Source organism: Candoia aspera, chromosome 1, assembly GCF_035149785.1.
Source record: "Candoia aspera isolate rCanAsp1 chromosome 1, rCanAsp1.hap2, whole genome shotgun sequence".
NCBI classification, from domain to species: Eukaryota; Metazoa; Chordata; class Lepidosauria; order Squamata; family Boidae; genus Candoia; species Candoia aspera.
In genome coordinates this window covers 311,723,411-311,742,928 of record NC_086153.1, presented here as the reverse complement: position 1 = coordinate 311,742,928, position 19,518 = coordinate 311,723,411, and the positions used below count along the sequence as shown (strand labels likewise).

General features: G+C 38.8%; 1 protein-coding gene across 1 annotated transcript in view; it reads left to right on the top strand.

Annotated features, from left to right (window-relative positions):
• The window catches only part of BEGAIN (brain enriched guanylate kinase associated), a 150,715-nt gene that overhangs the window by 85,945 nt on the left and 45,252 nt on the right, over nucleotides 1-19,518 (top strand). The window contains exons 3-4 of the mRNA XM_063291067.1: nucleotides 591-752; nucleotides 4,199-4,265. Coding sequence (XP_063147137.1) covers nucleotides 591-752; nucleotides 4,199-4,265 — 229 coding nt within the window. The remainder of the gene's footprint in view (nucleotides 1-590; nucleotides 753-4,198; nucleotides 4,266-19,518) is intronic.

Genomic DNA, 19,518 nt, shown 5'->3' with positions numbered 1-19,518 from the left:
TTAAACATCTACAATATATAAATATAGAATACAAGATATAAAATAGTGACCAAGCAACAAAACAGAACAACTAAAACTAACAGTGGACTATAGGGATTTCAGTCCTAAACATCCAGTGGGCATCCGGTTAGTGGGATCCACTCTGAAATCTTAAACTCTCAATCCATAGGTGGAACTTTTACTTGGCCCCATGGTTTTTGTTTGATTTGTGCAAAAGATCTTAGTTCCATGTATTGGTATCTCCAATTATTACTTCTCAAATGAAAGGCTAATTCACTAGAAGACTAATGCCCACACACTGGAGAGTTACAGGTAGTCATAGTAGACTGAGTGAGTGAGATGGACCAATATTCTAACCTGAAATAAAGGTGTTCATGTATTTGCCAGCAAATTCCAAACACAAATATTGATAGTGACTTTCACTTTCACAAATCTTGCTCCAGAGGATGACAGCTATAATTCAATGTTGAAGAATAATCATGAAGTTCGAATATTTGTTACATTACATGAAGCTGTATAATCTATGTGACCATATCTGTCACTAGGCTCTGTACAGAATTGTTTATCTGTTGCACTCTTTGTCCTTCTAGCACGCTACAGGAACAGAAGGGAGAACTCTGTAAGCGTCTTTCCTACACAACTCACAAACTGGAAATGCTTGAAACTGAATTTGATTCTACACGCCAATATCTTGAAGTAGAACTGAGACGTGCTCAGGAAGAACTTGAAAAAGTGACAGAAAAGCTGAGACGGTTTGTTTCTGAATTCATTGAAATTACAGAAAAATAAATTGCACATTTTATTTTATCAGGATATTAGAAATGTGGGGAATGTTGATGTCCATTAAAAATTAGAAAGGAAGTTCATTGGAAAAGTATTGGCATTAATTTGTAAATCTCAGAGCTGAACTACAAAATGGTCAAAGAATTGGAGCATCTCCCCTATGAAGAAAAGTTACAGTGTTTATGGTGGTGGGGAGACAAAGAACGTGGGATATAATCAAGGTATGCAAAATCATTCATGAGGTGGAGAAATGAAATAGGGATTTTTTTCTCTGTCTTGTGTCTCATAATACTGGATCTTAGGGTCATTGCATGAAGCTAATTGCTAAAAGATTCTACACAGCCAAAAGGAAGTATTTTCCTTTCTAGTTTGTAGGGGTTACTGGTTGTCCACTAATGGAACTAAATGCAGGACTAAGTAGATCTTTCATCTGTTCTTTTTACTCCTTCAGTAAAGGTGGTCATTTTGTCACCATTTGCCATAATGAATGAATGAATGTCAAAAGTAAAAAGTTTAATATCCCAATTATTAACAGCATAATATATAACAACATACAGTAGTTGTATGTATGTGTGTAAAAGAGTAAGACTCACTGAAGTCAATGGAATTTAATTCCAGAGAAATAGATATATAGTTGCAACTTTGCTGGTTCCTTACAAGAAACTCCAGGTTTCCTTAATAAACATTTGTACTATATTTCTTTATCTTTCACCTGTAAATGCCAAGAGAGGGTGAAAAAAAAATGCCCCTATGGCGAATTACCCATACACATAGGAATCTCTGTGGCACATTATGAGGATGGCTACCATTATATATTAAATCTCTTAAGTCAAGGTATACAGCTTCCTGTGAGAGATTTCCTATGGGAAATGGGGGATGGTCTGTTGAATGTTTATTTCAGAAAAGGAAACTCAGTCTAGCTACTGAGAGGGGTGAGAAAAAGTGTTTCAAGGAAACTCTTTTGAAATTAACTCCTAAAACTGTGGCAGGGAAATTCCTATTGGAGCTTTTAAGGTTCTGTATTAACCTCAGACTAGTATTAAAGAGACCTTACTGAAGTCCATATCCTTCTTGCTTCCTTGTGAGCAGAGGCCGCACTTAAAATCCAATGAGGGCTGAAAGCGGTGCAAAATCTAATGTTTTTGGCCCACTTGGCAAGGAGTTTGTGGAAGGAGAGCCTCACAGCAATTCTTAGTAGTTTATTTTATATTAATCTGAGCCGGTACTAACTCTATTTGTCCACGGAAGCTTCCTTTTGACCTTCATTTATGGACCAATTTTTCTTCCTATTGGAAATCAAAACAGTTAATTAAGAAAATGGGTGCTTTAAGCCTCTGCAAGGCTTAAGGCACCCACTTCAGTCTTTCAAATACTCTGACCTCAGAAAAAGAAGGCCCCAAATGATCCTGCCCATCCAGAGTGAATGCCTCAAAAAGGATGTTAGGGAATTGCCTGCAGCCTGAAAATTACCTATATTGTAAGTTTTATATATGGTGGTGGCAATTCTCATAATAAGATCATTAACATTTATATCATCTTTTACCAATATTTTCAAGATGAGTAATAATAAAAACAAACAAATGTGTTTCGACTGCCAGAAACAGTTTAGAGCAGGGAGTGAAATGAAAGTTGGTTCTGAGCAAACAGCAAGCACCATCTGTCCCAATTCATACTTTTAGGGACTGTCACCTAAAAAAGAAACCATTCCTCAAAATAACAGTAACATAAGCAATATTTTTGTCCTACCATTTCAATTTGAAATCCCTTTCATGGGGCTGCTGGGGGGTCTACAATTTTGTAATCTCCCATTATATTGTGCAAAAATTCTTTTTCCATGTTACCAAAAAAGAAGTTTCACAGCACTGAGCAATCAGAACTAATCAGATTTTTTAATAAATTATATCTTTTCAGATTGGATGTGGCATTTATATTTGATTCAGGATCTCATCCTGTAAGATCCCCAGTATCTCATATTTAATTCAAATTAGTTCATTTGGAATGATTTCTATGCAATATATTTGCATGGTTTTCCTCTCCTAATCACCATCTAGAATTAGTGCCTTTTAATACCAAGAAGAATTACCAAGAGTTTCTTTCCTTTTTTAAAAAATTCAGATTATGCTGAATAATCACTTTTCAACAAACGTTAGTATTTTGTTCTCCCAGTGTTTCTCTTGATCCATTCAATGTGTCTTTTTATATGTTTTTACCCTTTCCAGTTGTTTATAGAAGTTGCTTACTGTTCTGCTGCTATGCCATTCCCTACCACCACAATTTATAGCTGTCCTCTTTGCCACCCCTCAGGGATTATATAATGTATAATGATTATATAATGATGCCATGAAACCATTTAGCCAATCCAATTTATCATTTGTTTGTTTGTTTAGTAAATTTATATGGCCACCCATCTCACATGCATAACTCTGGGTGCCTGACAATTAAAAACCAAATAAAAACAGGATAAAACAACCAAAATTTTAAAAAACATCAATAGCATAGAATAGCTGCCAAGAACATTCAGCGTCTCAGCATGAAACAGGCTAACCCATACTGAAAGGGTGCCAGCCTAGATGGAGAAGACAGGTTTTTAATGCCTTGCAAAAGGCCCGCAGGGTTGGGGCAAGTCTAATCTCAGGGAGGATAATATTCCAGAGGGGCTGCCATGGCAGAAAAGGCTCTCCTCCCTGGTTCCTCCAGATGGAACTCTCTAGCGGACGGGACCTGGAGCATGCCTCTCCTCCTGGTTTTTGATGACATCAGATGGACAATAAACTCAGAAGAAAAACAGAAAATGTCCTCAACCTTGACACTCTATCAGAAAGGAGCCATTCTCAGAATGCTTTATCCTTCTTACTTGTAGGGAATCAAAAGTAATGATAGACACTATCTTCCCCTTTTATTTCCATGAAGCTAAAGAATGTGAAAAGTGCCATTACATCAGGGCACTCTTCTTCGTCTAGTTCAACTTCTTATAGATTGACTGTGCAATATTTCACAACAGCCTTTGAATTTGCAACACAATAAAGAATAGGGAAGCATAAGCAATCCAGTCGTTCTAACAGATTCTTATTATTGTTTCCAGTTTTTTTTCCTAACTTCCCAGGAACTTCTCTCCTCCCTTCTCTTTTACTCTCACAGCTACCCTGTGAAGTAGGGCTAAGCTCAGAGATAGTCTTCAGCCCAAGATTGGACAATGAGAGCTCAGTAATTGAGTGGAGATTTGATCCTATGTCTTCCTGGTTTTAGTTTGGCCATTACATCATCCTGCTTTTCAAATTTATGACAGATAATGTACCTCTCTCACATACAAAGGAAATGGGAATTAAGTTGCAATTGTTTGTGCAAAATGAAATTAAAAAGTAAAGTACTGAAAGTGCAAGGATATGCTACTTACATGATTTCCTCTTTATTTTAGGATACAAAACAATTACCTAGCCTTACAAAGAATTAATCAAGACCTAGAAGATAAATTATACAGGATGGTAAGTACAGGAGGCTGTTATATGATTATTAAGTAGACCTATATGATTCTTCAGTCATCTAAGTTGCTGGAGTAAAATAACACTGAGGAATCTTATATTTATGCTATGACAGAGCAACTCGGAAGTAAGCCGTACAGTACTGACTTACGACATTTTCTCTAATAAGTGTGCTTACAGTTGCAACCTAAAGGTCTGATTCCATAACTAGGTAGACTTTTCTGCTATTCTGCACAAATAAAATTTTCTTGTATAATGAAAGGAAACCCCTACTGCAACAGGATGAATTTAGGAATGTTTTAATATAGTCACTTGATGTTCTAATTGTTTGCCCTCTAATAATGAACTCATCTGGCATCATCCTACAAGGGAACTGCTGCAGCTGTTTAGAACCTTTTTGCAGGGGGAAATGAACAAGAGAAAATTAGAACTCAATATCCCCAAACAGTCCGGTGATAACTGAGCATGCAGCAATTACAGAATATAGTGACTGTTGTGGGGAGAGAGAAAGAGAGAGAGAGAGAGAAATAAATAGAAATTCAAATCTGAAATGGGATGGAGTTTTCTGGGAATACGCATGTCCATCTGGCCACACTAAATGGGATTACTATTCACTGCAGTGTTTTGTTGCAGACCGTATTTACTTCTTCCAATTACAGAATTAATGTTTCAGTAGTGAGATGGATAGAAAGGAATTCATATGTAATACTGAACTCTTGGTGCTTCAGGACAGCAAAGCTGTAGATTAAAGCTTGTGAAGATGTGTCTTAAACTTTGTTACATAGGCTTTTGGGTGCTCAGGCTGTAGCTTATTTTACAGGCAGATAATCCCAGTCTTGGTCCTTGCAAGTCTCTTGTGAAACAATTTTGATCAGCAGGATTGGGGAAATACAGGTAGATCATAATTGGGACTGAACTTCCATTGCTAAGCGAGGCAGTTGTTAAGTGAGTCATGCCTGATTTTACAACCTTTTTTGCCACGGTCGTTAAGCAAATCACCATGGTTGTTAAGCGAATCCAGCTTCCCCATTGACTTTGCTTGTCAGAAGCCGGCTGGGAAGGTTGCAAATAGCGGATCGCATGACCCTGGAATGCTGCAACTGTCATAAATGTGAGCTGTTTGCCAACCGCCTGGATTTTGATCACATGACTGCAGGGATGCTGCAACGATTGTAAGTGCGAGGACCTGTTGTAAGTCACTTTTTTCAGCACCGTCATAACTTCAACAGTTGCTAAACAAATGGTCATAAGTCAAGGACTACCTGTACTTCTTTTTAATGATCTTGAAGGATGCTGTTCCTCATAGCACAGAGTAGTGGACAATACCATTAGTCATTTTCTGATGCTTTACAGAATACAAGAGGATACTGTGACCTAAGGATCTCATTGTCTAAAATCTTACACAAAGCAAAAAGGTGAAAGCAAACCAAAGCAAAGGCTAGTCAGGGAGAGTATATGTGATTATTCCTGTTGCACGTATATAAGGCTTTATAGAGTTGTCTTTTCCAGGTTGCCGTCTTCATGGTGTGTTAGAATTACAGCTGCCAGGATTTCCAGCTGAACAGGCAATTCCAGGAGTTGCACCCAAAAGTATCTAGAGAGTGCCAAGTTGGCAAAAGCTGAGAGTAGAATTTAGAATGCATCCCTTGGAAGTCAAGCTCCAAATGCCTAATTTAGCCATAAAGTTCTCTCATATCCTTAAGTGAGTGACCAGCTATTTTTCTCTCATAGTTGCCTGTCTATGACATGGGTATGACAGTGATCTGTGTTTTGTTGCATTAAAAAACATGAATATTACAAATTACCATACACTTTTCAAATAGTTCAGAAGACTAGAAAGAAAGGGGTTCTTTGCTGCAAACTATTTCTCCTAAAATTTATTCCCTTTTATTTAGCGTAAGGTGCTGGCAAAAGTAGATGCACCATCCAGCCCTGTACCATTAAAAAAGATCATTCAAAATAGAAGATCTTCAGAGTCTCCAGTTGGTGAGGAGGAGAAACCCTGTCATTTTTAATGGAGTAAATCTAATTAGTACCCTCTAAGGTTCCGATCATGCAACGTTTTGATATTAAATTAGGTATATCATACCTGGCCTGCAAAAACCTGGATGACCACCAGATGGCTATTAGAATTTTCTCTAAAAATCCTCTGGATTTGTGCAGTCCAAATATGATAGGACTAATTAAGTGGGAGTGGTGCAGAGACTCATTCACTGTGTGTGCCATCAGCCAGAAGGCGAATATATCTACTGTATATGTTTATATATCTATATCTATATATCATCTGTATCAGAGTAGAGCTCCAAAGTGCTTAGACAACATCAGGTTAGGGAGGCTGCTATATTTAAAATTCTGAAATTGATCACACTTTAGAAATGAGGTCTGTGGACATATAGGTGTGTGTGAGAGTGTGTGTGTATGTATTTCCTGAATAGTGGGGAAATGTTTATACTGCAATGTAACTTGCCACTAGACCACCTAAGAAAGGTTCACACATTTTTGGCTGTCTTGCTTGCTTAGTGCAGTGATTCTGCTTGTTGTGTTTATTTGATATGCAAGACCTATAGCTCTGTATAAAGTTGATTGCCTCGTGCTTTTCATAACTAATGGAGCAGCCCTATGAAGGTTTAGAATTCAATAAGGTACACTTCCAAATAGGCATGAACATTAGCTTTGGCAATACTGATTAGGGATGTGATACTGGCAAGGAAAGACTCAACCTTCCCCTTTTCCTTGCTGATTATTAAGAACTGCTATAATGCATTCAGAGGAAAACGTAAAATACCTATATTGCATGTGTGTGTTTGTGTGTGTTGTGTTGTGTGTGTGTGTGTGTGTGTGTAGTCGGGAAATCCTACCAGTGGCTGGAAAGGGCTGGACTAAAAGACAGCACTGAGGCACTGTTCATAGCAGCACAAGAACAAGCACTAAGCACCAGATCCATAGAAGCAGGGGTCTACCACACCAGACAGGACCCAAGGTGCAGACTGTGCAGAGAAGCCTCAGAGACAGCCCAACGCATAGTGGCAGGGTGTAAGATGCAGGCAGGAACAGCATACACTGAAAGGCACAACCAAGTAGCTGGCATTGTGCACAGAAACATCTGCACAGTATATGGGCTAGACCCTCCCAAGTCCAGATGGGAGATTCCACAGAAGGTCATGGAGAATGACATGGCTAAGATGTTGGACGTCCAGATCCAGACAGGCAGGCAGGTACTGGCCAATCAACCAGACATCGTGGTAGTAGACAAGGACCAGAAGACAACAGTGGTGATAGCTGTAGTGGTGCCAAGTGACAGCAACATCAGGAAGAAGGAATATGAGAAGCTGGAGAAGTACCAGGGCCTGAAAGAGGAACTAGAGAGGATGTGGAAAGTGAAGGCCAAAGTGGTCCCAGTGGTGGTAGGAGCACTCATGGCTGTGACTCTTAAGCTGGGAGACTGGCTCCAACAGATCCCAGGAACAACATCAGAGCTCTCTGTCCAGAAGAGTGCAGTGCTAGGAACAGCTAAGATACTGCTCAGAACCCTCAAACTCCCAGGCCTCTGGCAGAGGACCCGAGGTTGAGGAAGACACATACCACCCATAGGGGTGAGAAGGGAATGAATGAATGAATGAATGAAAATATAAATATAAATATAAATATTTATTAACAACAGATCTTAGTAATTTGCTTTATGGAATCATCCAAGGGAAAACAAATTCTTCTCCCCCAACACTGTAACACAAATCACTCTCTACGCCCCATAGCTACTTTGGCAACATAAAATAAAAGTCAGAAAATGTGTCAATTTAGTTGTATGTAAGAATTGTGTTATGCAGAAATTGGTGTGATTTCTACATTTTTAGGTGTTGTTGCCCTGTGGTTGAGGAAACCTGTTGCTTCTATAGTTATTAGTAGATGTCTCAAGTCTTTCACAGATATGGAATGCTTCCAGGAACTTGTAGAAATGATTTGTCCCTTGCCAGACAAATCACCTATGGGTTGCTGACCACAACTAACAGTAATTCAAGGTAGGAAGTTGTTCTAGATATTTTCTGAATTGTGCAGGAGAAACCAGGGAGGCAATTGCAATCACTCAGTTGAGAGAATATCTATTATTAAATGGTTTGCAGAATTGTAAAGAGACCAGCATTACTACTAATAAGCATGAAAAGACTGCCTTTTAAAACTATTGATCTAAAAGTGAATGAATACTCCAGGTGTAGCTTTTATGAAAGTGCATATTTTTAGACATTTGACATGTATTGTGCATACAGTGATTATTATGATTTGAAAAAGGTATTTTGAAGCCAGTTTTATTACAGTTTTAAAATACTATAATGTTGCTTTGGTATCATGAAGAGAGTATATTTTTAATTTCTTGGTTAGTTACATTTTTAGTTTCTAATTTTGTTTCTTACTGGATTGTTCTCTCCTGTAGATTAATGCTGAACATGCCACCTGCCATCAGCAATTCTATATAATTTATAGTATCCATATTTGACCTATAATCATAGCTTTTAGAATTACCTTGTCCAGGGGTGTGACAGATTTATTGCCATGACAAATCTCTGAAATATTTATTATATATCATTTTATGGCAGGGTCCTTCCTTCCTAGAGTAGATGTAAAGTATTTTTATAAGCTCATACTTAAAGTGTTTTCCTCAAGAAAGGAAGATTTTCGTTCACAGTGAGTTATCGAATGCCATTGCCCATTCTTCGAAGTGGCAAATAATATCTAGTTTATATTTAATATGACTTCATTATATTTATTGCTGATAAGTGCAATCAACTGTATCTGGGACTATCTTTTGTTTAGAAACTTCAGGTGTTTCAGAATGGAGACATCAGGCTGTTGATTGGAAGCCTGCTATAGAGAATAAAGGCAGGATAAAAATTAAATAAATAAACAAACAAACAAACACGCTTCTAGGCAAAGACTACAGTAGCTGCCAGTGTATTTCAAAGCAGAATTCAGCAGTTAGGATTCATGAGTTCTAAATGGCTGGGAGTCACATTACCTGAAGGAATTGTTTCTCATTTATAAGCCTGCCTTCATGCTGAGAACTTTCAGAAAGAGAACTTTCACTTCACATTATCCCATTCAGGCCTTAGGAAAAAGAATGCATGGAGGGAATATGGCTAAGGATATATTGCAGATCTCAAAATAATTCATAACTTTACCTCATAACAGCCCCAACCATTATGGGCAATGGTCATTACTGTACTTCAGCAGTATCTAGATCATTAGATGCCTGCCCCTATCATATCATCTGTATATAACAGTCTGTCCTCTCAGTTCTTTCCCACCTGTGATACAGATTCTGCTGAGAGATAATAACTAGACTAAATCCTTCAGTGAGGTCCCATAGCTTAGTGTGAGTTGAACATGGATCTCCTCAACCCTAGTCCAACATTTTAACTTCCAGAAGGTACAATATCTTGTTGTATATGGGACTGTGCATTCTAGCCCCTTTCCTCTCAATCAACAACTTCCATGTTGGCAGGGAAAATGGGAAATGAGGGTTTAGTCACATTTGGTAGAGCTTAAACAGGGTTCACCCTCTGTGCTAAGTCCTAGTTCCCTGTGTGTAATGAATGTGCCCTGGGAAGAATCTGTGTGGTTGCTAAGAATCAACACTGGCTTGATGACACATAGTCAGTGAATATGCACTTATACATACAAGCACAGGGGTGGTGCATTAGACCCCATGTTGGCCTTCCGTAAGGCCCTGGAAACATGACTTTGTCCTCGAGCCTTGGACCCTGGCTGTGGGACAGAGCCCATTACTTGGTTATGTTGAGTGTTGGAGTGTGGCTGCTGAGGGCTTTATATTTTTGTACATTTTTAAAATTATTTTTAATATTGTGAGCCACCCAGAGTCACATATATGAAATGGGCAGCTATATAAATCCAATAAATAAACAAACAAACAAAGTATGCGTAAAGGTAAAAGTACTTGCAGAAAGAGTGGGCTGATTCAATACAGAAAGTCAAGCCTGTCGTTATGTATATTAAAATTAGGGAATATAGGGGGGTTAAAGACAAGGAAAGAAAACAAAAAGAGGAATTGAACAACTAATTCAAAAAGGGTACTGTCAGTTGACTCCAGCCAGGAATATACAAGTAGAACATAGGATAACAAAATAAAACAAAGGCAACCAGAGATTAGCAGAGGCACCACAATTTAGCTCATTTTAAAGTAAATAAAGTCAGCATTCTAATTCTGCATCTATCTTCCACTAGTTCTTAGAGCGTGGTATTTTTCCTAGATCTCCAATCCAGCTTTCTTGGATTGGGGTTTCTTTCTTACCTGGCATTTAGCTAGCCCCAGAAGAAACACTCCACCCTCCTGTGAAAGAAAAGTACAGGAATCAAATATGACTGAACTTCTGAGGAAGCCTTTACTTCCGAGTTACCTGTTCCTTAACTGCCTGCTACATCTATTGATCAGACTCTGTCCTCTCTGGGCTTTCAGAGAACTTGAGCCTTCCCCACACACCCCATGTCAGATGCAGAGTTTTGTGTCTCACTGTAACCTGAAGTTGGCTTACCACCTCCACAGTTTCTAAACTCTAATTCTAAGATATGAGAAGCCAGCTCCATGTCTAATGGCTAAGGCTTGACTTCAGACAAGGACTTGTTTGCATGGAGACATGATATATACATACATGACATATCATACTATGTCTCTTCCCCTGCCATTCAAGAAGTAACACTGATGGAGTCAAATCTGTCTTCTCAAAGAGGAATGTGGCTGCACATGTTCATTAGCAATTATGTGGAGTCCTTTCCTGTGGCTTCTGAATGCATAGGTAGCAAGAAAGTGTTTTTGCCAAGGGTGACAACAGCTAGGGTATGGCTGTGATGGTGGTAGGGGAGCAGAACTGGCCCATGTGACCCCCCCCACACACACACACACACAACTCCCATCAAGCATCATTTCAGTATGAGAGTCTTTAGGAGAAACTTCCTGTTTCTTCAGGCCCCTAGTTATAGGAAATTGATAATTAATTAATTAATTAATTAATTAATTAATATATAATTGGAAAGTGTGCTATGGTATTACTTTCTTCTTTCTGTGCTATATTGTTGTGAGGCCTAAGTAACTTCCACAATCTTGGAATTCCTTCTTTCCTCCATGAATGGTCAGTTCTTCCACTTGCCCTTTAATTTCCACTTCCTATCAGAAGAATGACTTAGCGCTGTGCATGAGTCCAGTCAGTTGTGTGTTTTTCTCCACAAACTATGGACAAATGAATGATAATTAGCCTCATATGTGAACCAGGCTAATAATTCTGATTATTATTATCATTATTATTATTATTATTATTATTTGGGTCACCTTGGCTTAATCCTTCCTTCCTTCCTTTCTCTTTGACCTATGGCTCTACTCTCTTCTCCCACTCACAAATGAAGTACAAGATCTCATCTGCTTAATAGCAGATACAGAATTCTGACTGTTTAGGATCATTAATGGTATCTAAATATTCTACACATTTTGAAGTATATCCATGCTGTTTCTGTTCATTTGCATAGTTATATGTTTAAAAGCCAATCAACCTATTTCAGCAAATATCAAGTGTTCTTAATTCTCATGATTCTGAACAGCACTAGCTTTTCAAAATTAAAATAATGTCTAGTTCTTTCTTGCATGTTTTGCTTTTCATTATGGAATGCTCAAGAGCTATACAAAAACATTTTTGTTTTCCTAGACATTTTAATTTGTTACTATTAATGTTGCTTAAGGGTTTTAACAAGGGGAGAGAATATTTGTAAGGTTTTATTTTATTTGCTTGTTATTTCAATTTCTATCTACTTGGTGCTAGATAATTCACTTTTAAACATATTGTTATTCTTTCCAGTCCTCTCAGTTTAATTTTTAATAAAAGAAAATGAGTATTACGAAGACCTTTTTATTGTACAATGAGAAAAACTCTCTCTGAATTATGTTTTCACAAAAATCTTGGTACATTTTGTTCAACTTGTCTACACTCCTGAATTTCTTTCCAAAAAGGAAGAAAGCTTCTCCTATGTTGCCATAAACCACTGAACCATAAACCATTGATGAATAACAAAAATTGAGAAAATGAATGACATAAAGAAGAAAGGAAGAGAATTGCTGTGGAGTTTTATTAGAAGAGAAACTGGAATGGGAGGTAAATGTACCAGCTGTTTCCGCTGGTGACATTTATCCTATAGACATTTTCTATAATTAACTCTGTTTAGTGCTGATTTAGTACCATTATAACAGAAACAAAGAGCATTTGATCCATTGCCAACTTCTTCAGTGAAGTGTCTCAAGCTAGATTACTCACAGCTTTAAAGTCTCCAAAAAAGAAAAGGGGAAATCATGATCTTTAAACATCTCTATCAACAAGGTTGCACAAACTCATGTCCCTGCCTATTCAAAAATCTGAAACCAAGGCTCTGGTTATTGTAGTTAAGTTCCATTGACAGCTGCAAGTCTATGTAAGGGTAACTGGGCACAAGCCAGCCCTAATATTAATGAACGGAACATTAGTCCCAGGTGTTCTCCCTACAGGAAACTCTGAATAGGTAGTTCAGCTGCAAGGACTGTGCATGTATATGCAAACTGTTAGGCATCCCTGCTCAATTTGCATATTTCAATTAATCTCTTAAGTGAACAGAAGCTGACATGATCATGACACGGTAAAAATTTAAACATGACATCTGTATGGCAGGAACGGAAGTTTGGATACTCTTTCATTCCGTACTTTGGCAGAAATAACAGCCTAAACTTTTGCATGTGACTCTGTCCTCAATCTAACAGGCATCTTGTTGGGGGAAATGGAGAAGGCTCGATCCTGACCTCTGTTGTGTTTTGCCTACTTGCCAGACATTACTGCCCAGACAAGATATATACATCCCCATGAGGGAGAAATGCTCTTTGTTACATACACAGAGAGTAAGATACCCCAGTCCCTCCCTCTGCTGAGAGAGAGAAAGTCCCCCCCCCCCCATTTAATACAAAACCAGAAGTGGCTTGTCAGAGGTGGGAAAAGGACTGGGGTCCCTGAAGACTCTGATAAAAAGTTGGAATACCCAAGAAATAAGGGAAAGCCCAGGAAATTGGAGCAGAGGGAATATCTGCTTCAATGAGTCTTCTTTTTTTCTATAGAAATAGATAAGAACATTCTAGCCAAGAATCTGCACCAGATTGGTTGATTTTTGGTTTTCAGTGCTAAGCCTTCATTGTCTCTCAAGAATGGAAGGAAGGGTTGAATCATCAAATCACCCATCTCTATACTACACAGCCAGAAGGTTGCAATGCTGAATTATTTTGCTTTTTGCATTTTTAACTTTTAAGGCAGCACTGCTTGTGAGAGTCCTGTCTCACACACACACCAGGGTTATGGAGTAGATGGAAGATAGATGGTGGCAGGGCAAAATACCAAGCCACTACCCGAAAATATGATTGGGGCCAGGGTGTGAAGATCCACAGGCTTCTGAAGAAGGAGGTTTGAGGCTCCAAGCCTTCCATTCTTTAAGCTCAGCTGGTATGTTATAAGCCCAAATGTTAGCAGGACAGAAGCATGCCCTGAAGCAAGGAGGGGAAAACGTGGGTCTCTAGATACTGTTAGACTACGGTTCCCATCATTATTGACTGTTGGCCAGGGCCACAGATTTGCCATCCCTGTTTTAGGGATTGTTCCAACAGTCTCAAATCTCCTTATGAGTAGTTCTGGCAGCACCTAAGAGTAGTTGGAGCAAAAGCTGATCGTGTGACTTTTAGGGGCCTCGGCTCAGTTTTCTTTTGTACTGGATTTCTGTAGTTTGACAATGCTCATGTCATGTTCACCATTTCAATGTTCTGTTAACATCGTAACGTTTCACATGTCAAACCTTTAATCCGTGTATTACATGCTTGAACGTTTCCTGGTATTTTCCATTATTGCTGTGCTCTTTATTTTGCTCCTTTGGAATGTGTGTTTGGGTTTGCAACTCTGTTCAAGGTTACTTTCCCAGGCAGATGTAACGGTTGCTAGCACCTGGGAGGGGGTGGTTGCTAACGAGCGCTCGGGGCGGGACTGGGTTGGAAGCAAGGCTTTTAAGTTTGTATTTGGCACGCTTTTGCTCATTCTCAGCTTTCTCTGTATTTGCATACTATTCCTTTAATAAATCAGTTATCTTTAAGCCCTGGCTTGGGGGACTGAGTATTTGGGATTAGGCAACCATTACAGCTCATGAGTGACTATATAAAGAGATACTGCCATTTGGGGAATATAAAGACCCTCCACACTTTCTTTGGTGCTCTTGTAGCAGAGATGTGTTGGCAAGGCTTTGTTAGCCCTTTTCCCAGGCAGTAATGGGCATGGCTTAGCCCACTGCAGGCAATCCATCTTTGCAAAGTGTCTTCTGTGCTGCCAGGACTTGGCAGGGAGTTCTGCTGTGGAAAGCTTTGCTTTTTCAGCCTTTTTCTCACGCTCTTCTTAGAAGACTAACTAAGCAAAACAGATTAACCAACTGGGCTTCAGTGTTCCCATGACATGGCTGACAGAATTAATTTAACCCTGTGCAAGACTACATTGGTTTGGAGCTAAATATAATGCTAATGTCAATTCAGTTAGGCGAATGTTGCTCAAGTCAACACTGTGTTGTGGGAATAGGTCAGAGTGTCACCACCAACTTCTGACTTTGCAATGTTCCTAACTTTTATAAATTGTTTTATGTGGAATAGCTGAAACTGCAGCTTCATAAAGCTTTGATAGAACTTTAGGATGGTCATTTCAAATAGGAACCAACATTTCTAGCAGAGCAGAATTCATATGTGGCATGAACCCTGAGATGATGGATTGAAATAAATGGCATCCTACCTCAAACTCTTACTTTCCAATAGTTTTGAAGGTCCAATTCTATGGTGAAACTATCTGAGTAAGATAATACTATCCTTATGTGTACATAGTTATAACATCTTTGTAAATGCAGGATTATCACGATCTGTCCATCTGTTCATTTAACGAAATGTTTTTACATGTATTTCTAAAATTTCTACAAATAGGATTATGGCTTAGTGATTAGACTAAGTATGGCTTAGTCCTGCTTCATAGATAGCTAGCTGGGATGACATCAAAATGACAAAAAGTGTGTTATTGCATCATGATGCCTTTCTTACTTGTGCCATGATGTCATAAGGCCCATTTTGTCATTTGCTTCTCTCCTCCACAAATGTTCATTTCCTGCTTATATAGAGGTTTCCACACCAAACCACCAGCCCTAGTAGCCACAAGAACTAAGTAAGAATGCTGTTGCTTAAATTTAGCTTAGTGAGACATGGACACTCAGCCACTGTGGTCTGATTTATAGTTTACTGTGTTGTGCGAACCCAGCCACTTATGGTTCATTCAGTAGACTACTGATAAAGAAAGCATGGCTTAGTTCAGTGTTTTTCAACCTTGGCAACTTTAAGATGTGTGGACTTCAACTCCCAGAATTCACCAGCCAGCATTTTGGGGGATTCTGGGAGTTGAAGCCTACACTTCTTAAAGTTGCCAAGTTTAAAAAACACTGACTTAGTTGGATATATGGATGTGGCTCTAACCTTTGGTAAGATAAAATATTTAATCCGTTACTGGAATACTACTTGTTAGAGCAATAGTTAAATCCTGGAGCTCCATGGAACAAAGAACATGATCATTTTTTATAGGCCAGGGAAGGCTCACCAAAACATTTCTGTATGGTATTATTGGAAGGAACAATACGCTAAAATCTATTTTCCCAAACTTGTTTTTTTTCCCTCTCTGAAGATGCCTTCTCTTTTTCTACCTCACACTTGGTGTAATTTGAAATCTCTTTTAACTGTTTTAAAACCAAATTTACTGCTGCAAGGTAACAGTGGGGGTGCTGTTGGTTTTGGTATATGTGAATCTATCACGCAGCTGCAGCCCCCAGGTTGGTCTTGCTTCTTATTTCCAAGTCAGAGGAAATAATCATTCCACTTTATTTGGTCTTGGGTGGACCTGCTTGGAATACGATGGCCAGTTAATGGGCACCACAGTTTAGCAAGGATTCAAAGAAACTAAATCAAATTCAGAGAAAAGCAACAAAAGTGATCAGGGGTCTAGATTTTATGTCCTGTGAAGAGAGACTGAAGGAACTAGGAATGAGAAGAGAAGACCAAGGGAAATAAAATAGACCTTCAAATACTTGATAGGATGTCACACTAGAATAAAGTCAAGATCTGTTCTGCATCATTTCAGACTGCAGGACATAAATAATGAATTTAAGCTACAGGAAGGCAGATTCTGATCAAATGATAAGAAAAGTCTCCTAAAAGTAAGTTCACTTTGACAGTGGAACTTGGTGCCCAGAGATAATTGTGAAGTCTCCTTCACTGGATATGTTTGACTGGAAGTTCAACAGCAATCTATCAGAGATGCTAATGGCTTAAATAGCCCCTTGTTTCTATCTAATTTATATGATTTTATTATCTTACTATCTTAAAAAAAGCCCATGGGAAGAGTTCCTGCATGATGTCTTCCTGTGGGATTTAATTGAAATCTGAGCAGGCATGCTGGCTGCAGATGGCTAGTGAGATTATTGTATAGTGAAGGATAGAACACCTACACGAAACATCAGTCAATTTGTAACTAAGGTAAGTTCAAGTATGAGTGTTCCCTGAAAAATTAAACTGTTTTCTATCAGACTGGATGGAAAATATTCTTTTGACATTGCCGCAATGAAAAGCTCTGATCAATACTACTGAACAGAATATGACAAGGAAAAACTGTTCTTGGTTATGTGATAGACAGAGGGATTATTGGAGATTTATTCCCCTCTAATAATGTATGCCAATATTTCATTTTAATCCCATTTACTGGTAGAATTCATACTGACATATTTTTATATATGCAATACTTAAACCAGTTCTTCCTTAAATAATTTTCTAACATGGCCTTTCCCAACCCGGGAGCTTCTAAATGTATTAGAACTATTGCTCTCCAGAAATCATGAACTAATGTCCACAACTGCTGTAGGATTCCAAATGAACTTTGGAAATAATGAGACTGGACTAGAGGCAAGCTCAGATTCAACAGTTGAGATCATCACTCTAGCACTGCTTACAGGTGCCAACACTTGCCCCCTATTCAGAGTTCAGTTTTACTAAGCATCAGTATCAAGTAGTCAGGAAGCTATCTCCATAAACTGCCTACAGTGCACTGAAGCAGGGCTGCAGCTGGGGGGGGCAAGGGGGGCATGTGCCCCAGGTGCCATGCTGGGGGGGCGCCAAAATGGGCACAGAATCCATGTTTGCCCCGCATGACACAGACCCTAGTTGCAGGCCTGCACTGAAAGAGTATTTTATCAGGATATTCTTAAAGTGCAATGGAGGGTGGCTGGTAGAAACCTGTAGAGATAACAGTGCTGTTTGCTAGATTGCCACAGATACCAAAGGAGTTCAGCAAAGGGTCTCAATTCTCTGTGCCCAAAAGTAATGCAATGTTATTTATTCCATAACCACAATTCACTGTTCCTACAACTGGTATCCTCCAGATTTTTTGGGAATGTTTTGGCCATATGGGCTGGGAATTCTGGGAGCTTCAGTTCAGAAAGAAGTGGATTGGACCAATTTAAGGAAGGCTGCCATAGTTAGTCCTTTCAGTATATACTTGCAGTATCCAAATATGGATTGATCACAGACAGAGGTGTCAGACACTTTTTACAGGGAATAATATTTGAAATTCCAAACAGTAACATTTGACAGTAGTTTAACATGCCTATCACCCTTTCACATTATGCTGTTATTATGCTGTAACACGAGGGATTGTCAATTGCCTATGCAATTCAATATCCCTGACCATTAAAAGCACAATTGAAGAGAGAGGACTTAAATAGAAGCTGTGTTGTGACTTGACTTCATAGTTGAGATGAGAAATTAGCTATAATGATCTTATTATATCTACCTCATTAATTAACATTTTCAGAAATCTGATTTACATGTAAGGACTCTTAAAGCCAAGGTCATAGGAAATTCTGTGACAGCCTTTAAAAAGCTGATATATCCTCCAGATGCGCTGGGGTTTCATATCTGGAGGGAACCACCTTGAAGAAGGCTGTTTTAAGGGATACTGAATATGACAGGACAAAAATAAGACAACACTAAGGTGTACTTTATTTTATGTATCAAATTCATAATCCAGATTTCTTCAGCAGTATCAAGACGGTATTCTATACTGAGTCATGGGGGTTGGAATACTGCTTAGCTCCTTCTACACCAGATGGAGAAAGGAGTTGTTGTTTATTCGTTTAGTCGCTTCCGACTCTTCGTGACTTCATGGACCAGCCCACGCCAGAGCTTCCTATCGGTCGTCAACACCCCCAGCTCCCCCAGGGACGAGTCTGTCACCTCTAGAATATCATCCATCCATCTTGCCCTTGGTCGGCCCCTCTTCCTTTTGCCCTCCACTCTCCCTAGCATCAGCATCTTCTCCAGGGTGTCCTGTCTTCTCATTATGTGGCCAAAGTATTTCAGTTTTGCCTTTAATATCAGGAGAAAGGAGAGAAGAAATCAAATTTTGGATAGCTTCACTGGAAAGTTAACAGAATAGCAAGAAAACTAGATCAGCATTTTTGTTTGTGTTTTGCTTTGTTCTTGCTTGTTTATAGAGAATTCTTGATTGTTTATTAATGATACTATTTTTCACATGTGATGTGATGGGTGAATCTAGCCAACATATGTTTACCTAAGTAAAGTATCTAGATCTGGCTGGAAAATCTCAGAGTTCTGTTGAAAATAAGTCAATCTTGCAAGCCTGAAATTTGCTTACTTTCTGCTAAGCTGTGACATTGTGTGACAAGATTGCTGAAAGAGAGTCAGTTTCAATAATTAGTGAGGCACACATTTGAACTGATTTGCTGACCAGTCCACCCTCATTATGCTGAGCATACATTAATGTTCTTCTGGTGGTCAACCAGCATCCCTTCTCATTAGTCAAGTTCACCCTGGGAGATTTTTCAATAAAGCAATGATCCTAATTAAACTTATTTCAATTAATTTGAGTATGATAGTTTTCAGATTATGTTCTGGGATGGTGTTCCAAAGGGAAATTTTATGTAGGCAACTAGAAGATTAATAGGTAGAATTTATTGCAACACAGCAGTGTCTAAGTGCATCAATGTACTGACCCTCTAATGTGCAGAGGGGGAAAACATGAAACTTGAATAATAGTATTGAGAGATTCCCCTGTGATTTACTTAGGTCAAATGCCTGCTTATTTCAGAGTACACTGGGAGCTCATTTAATTTT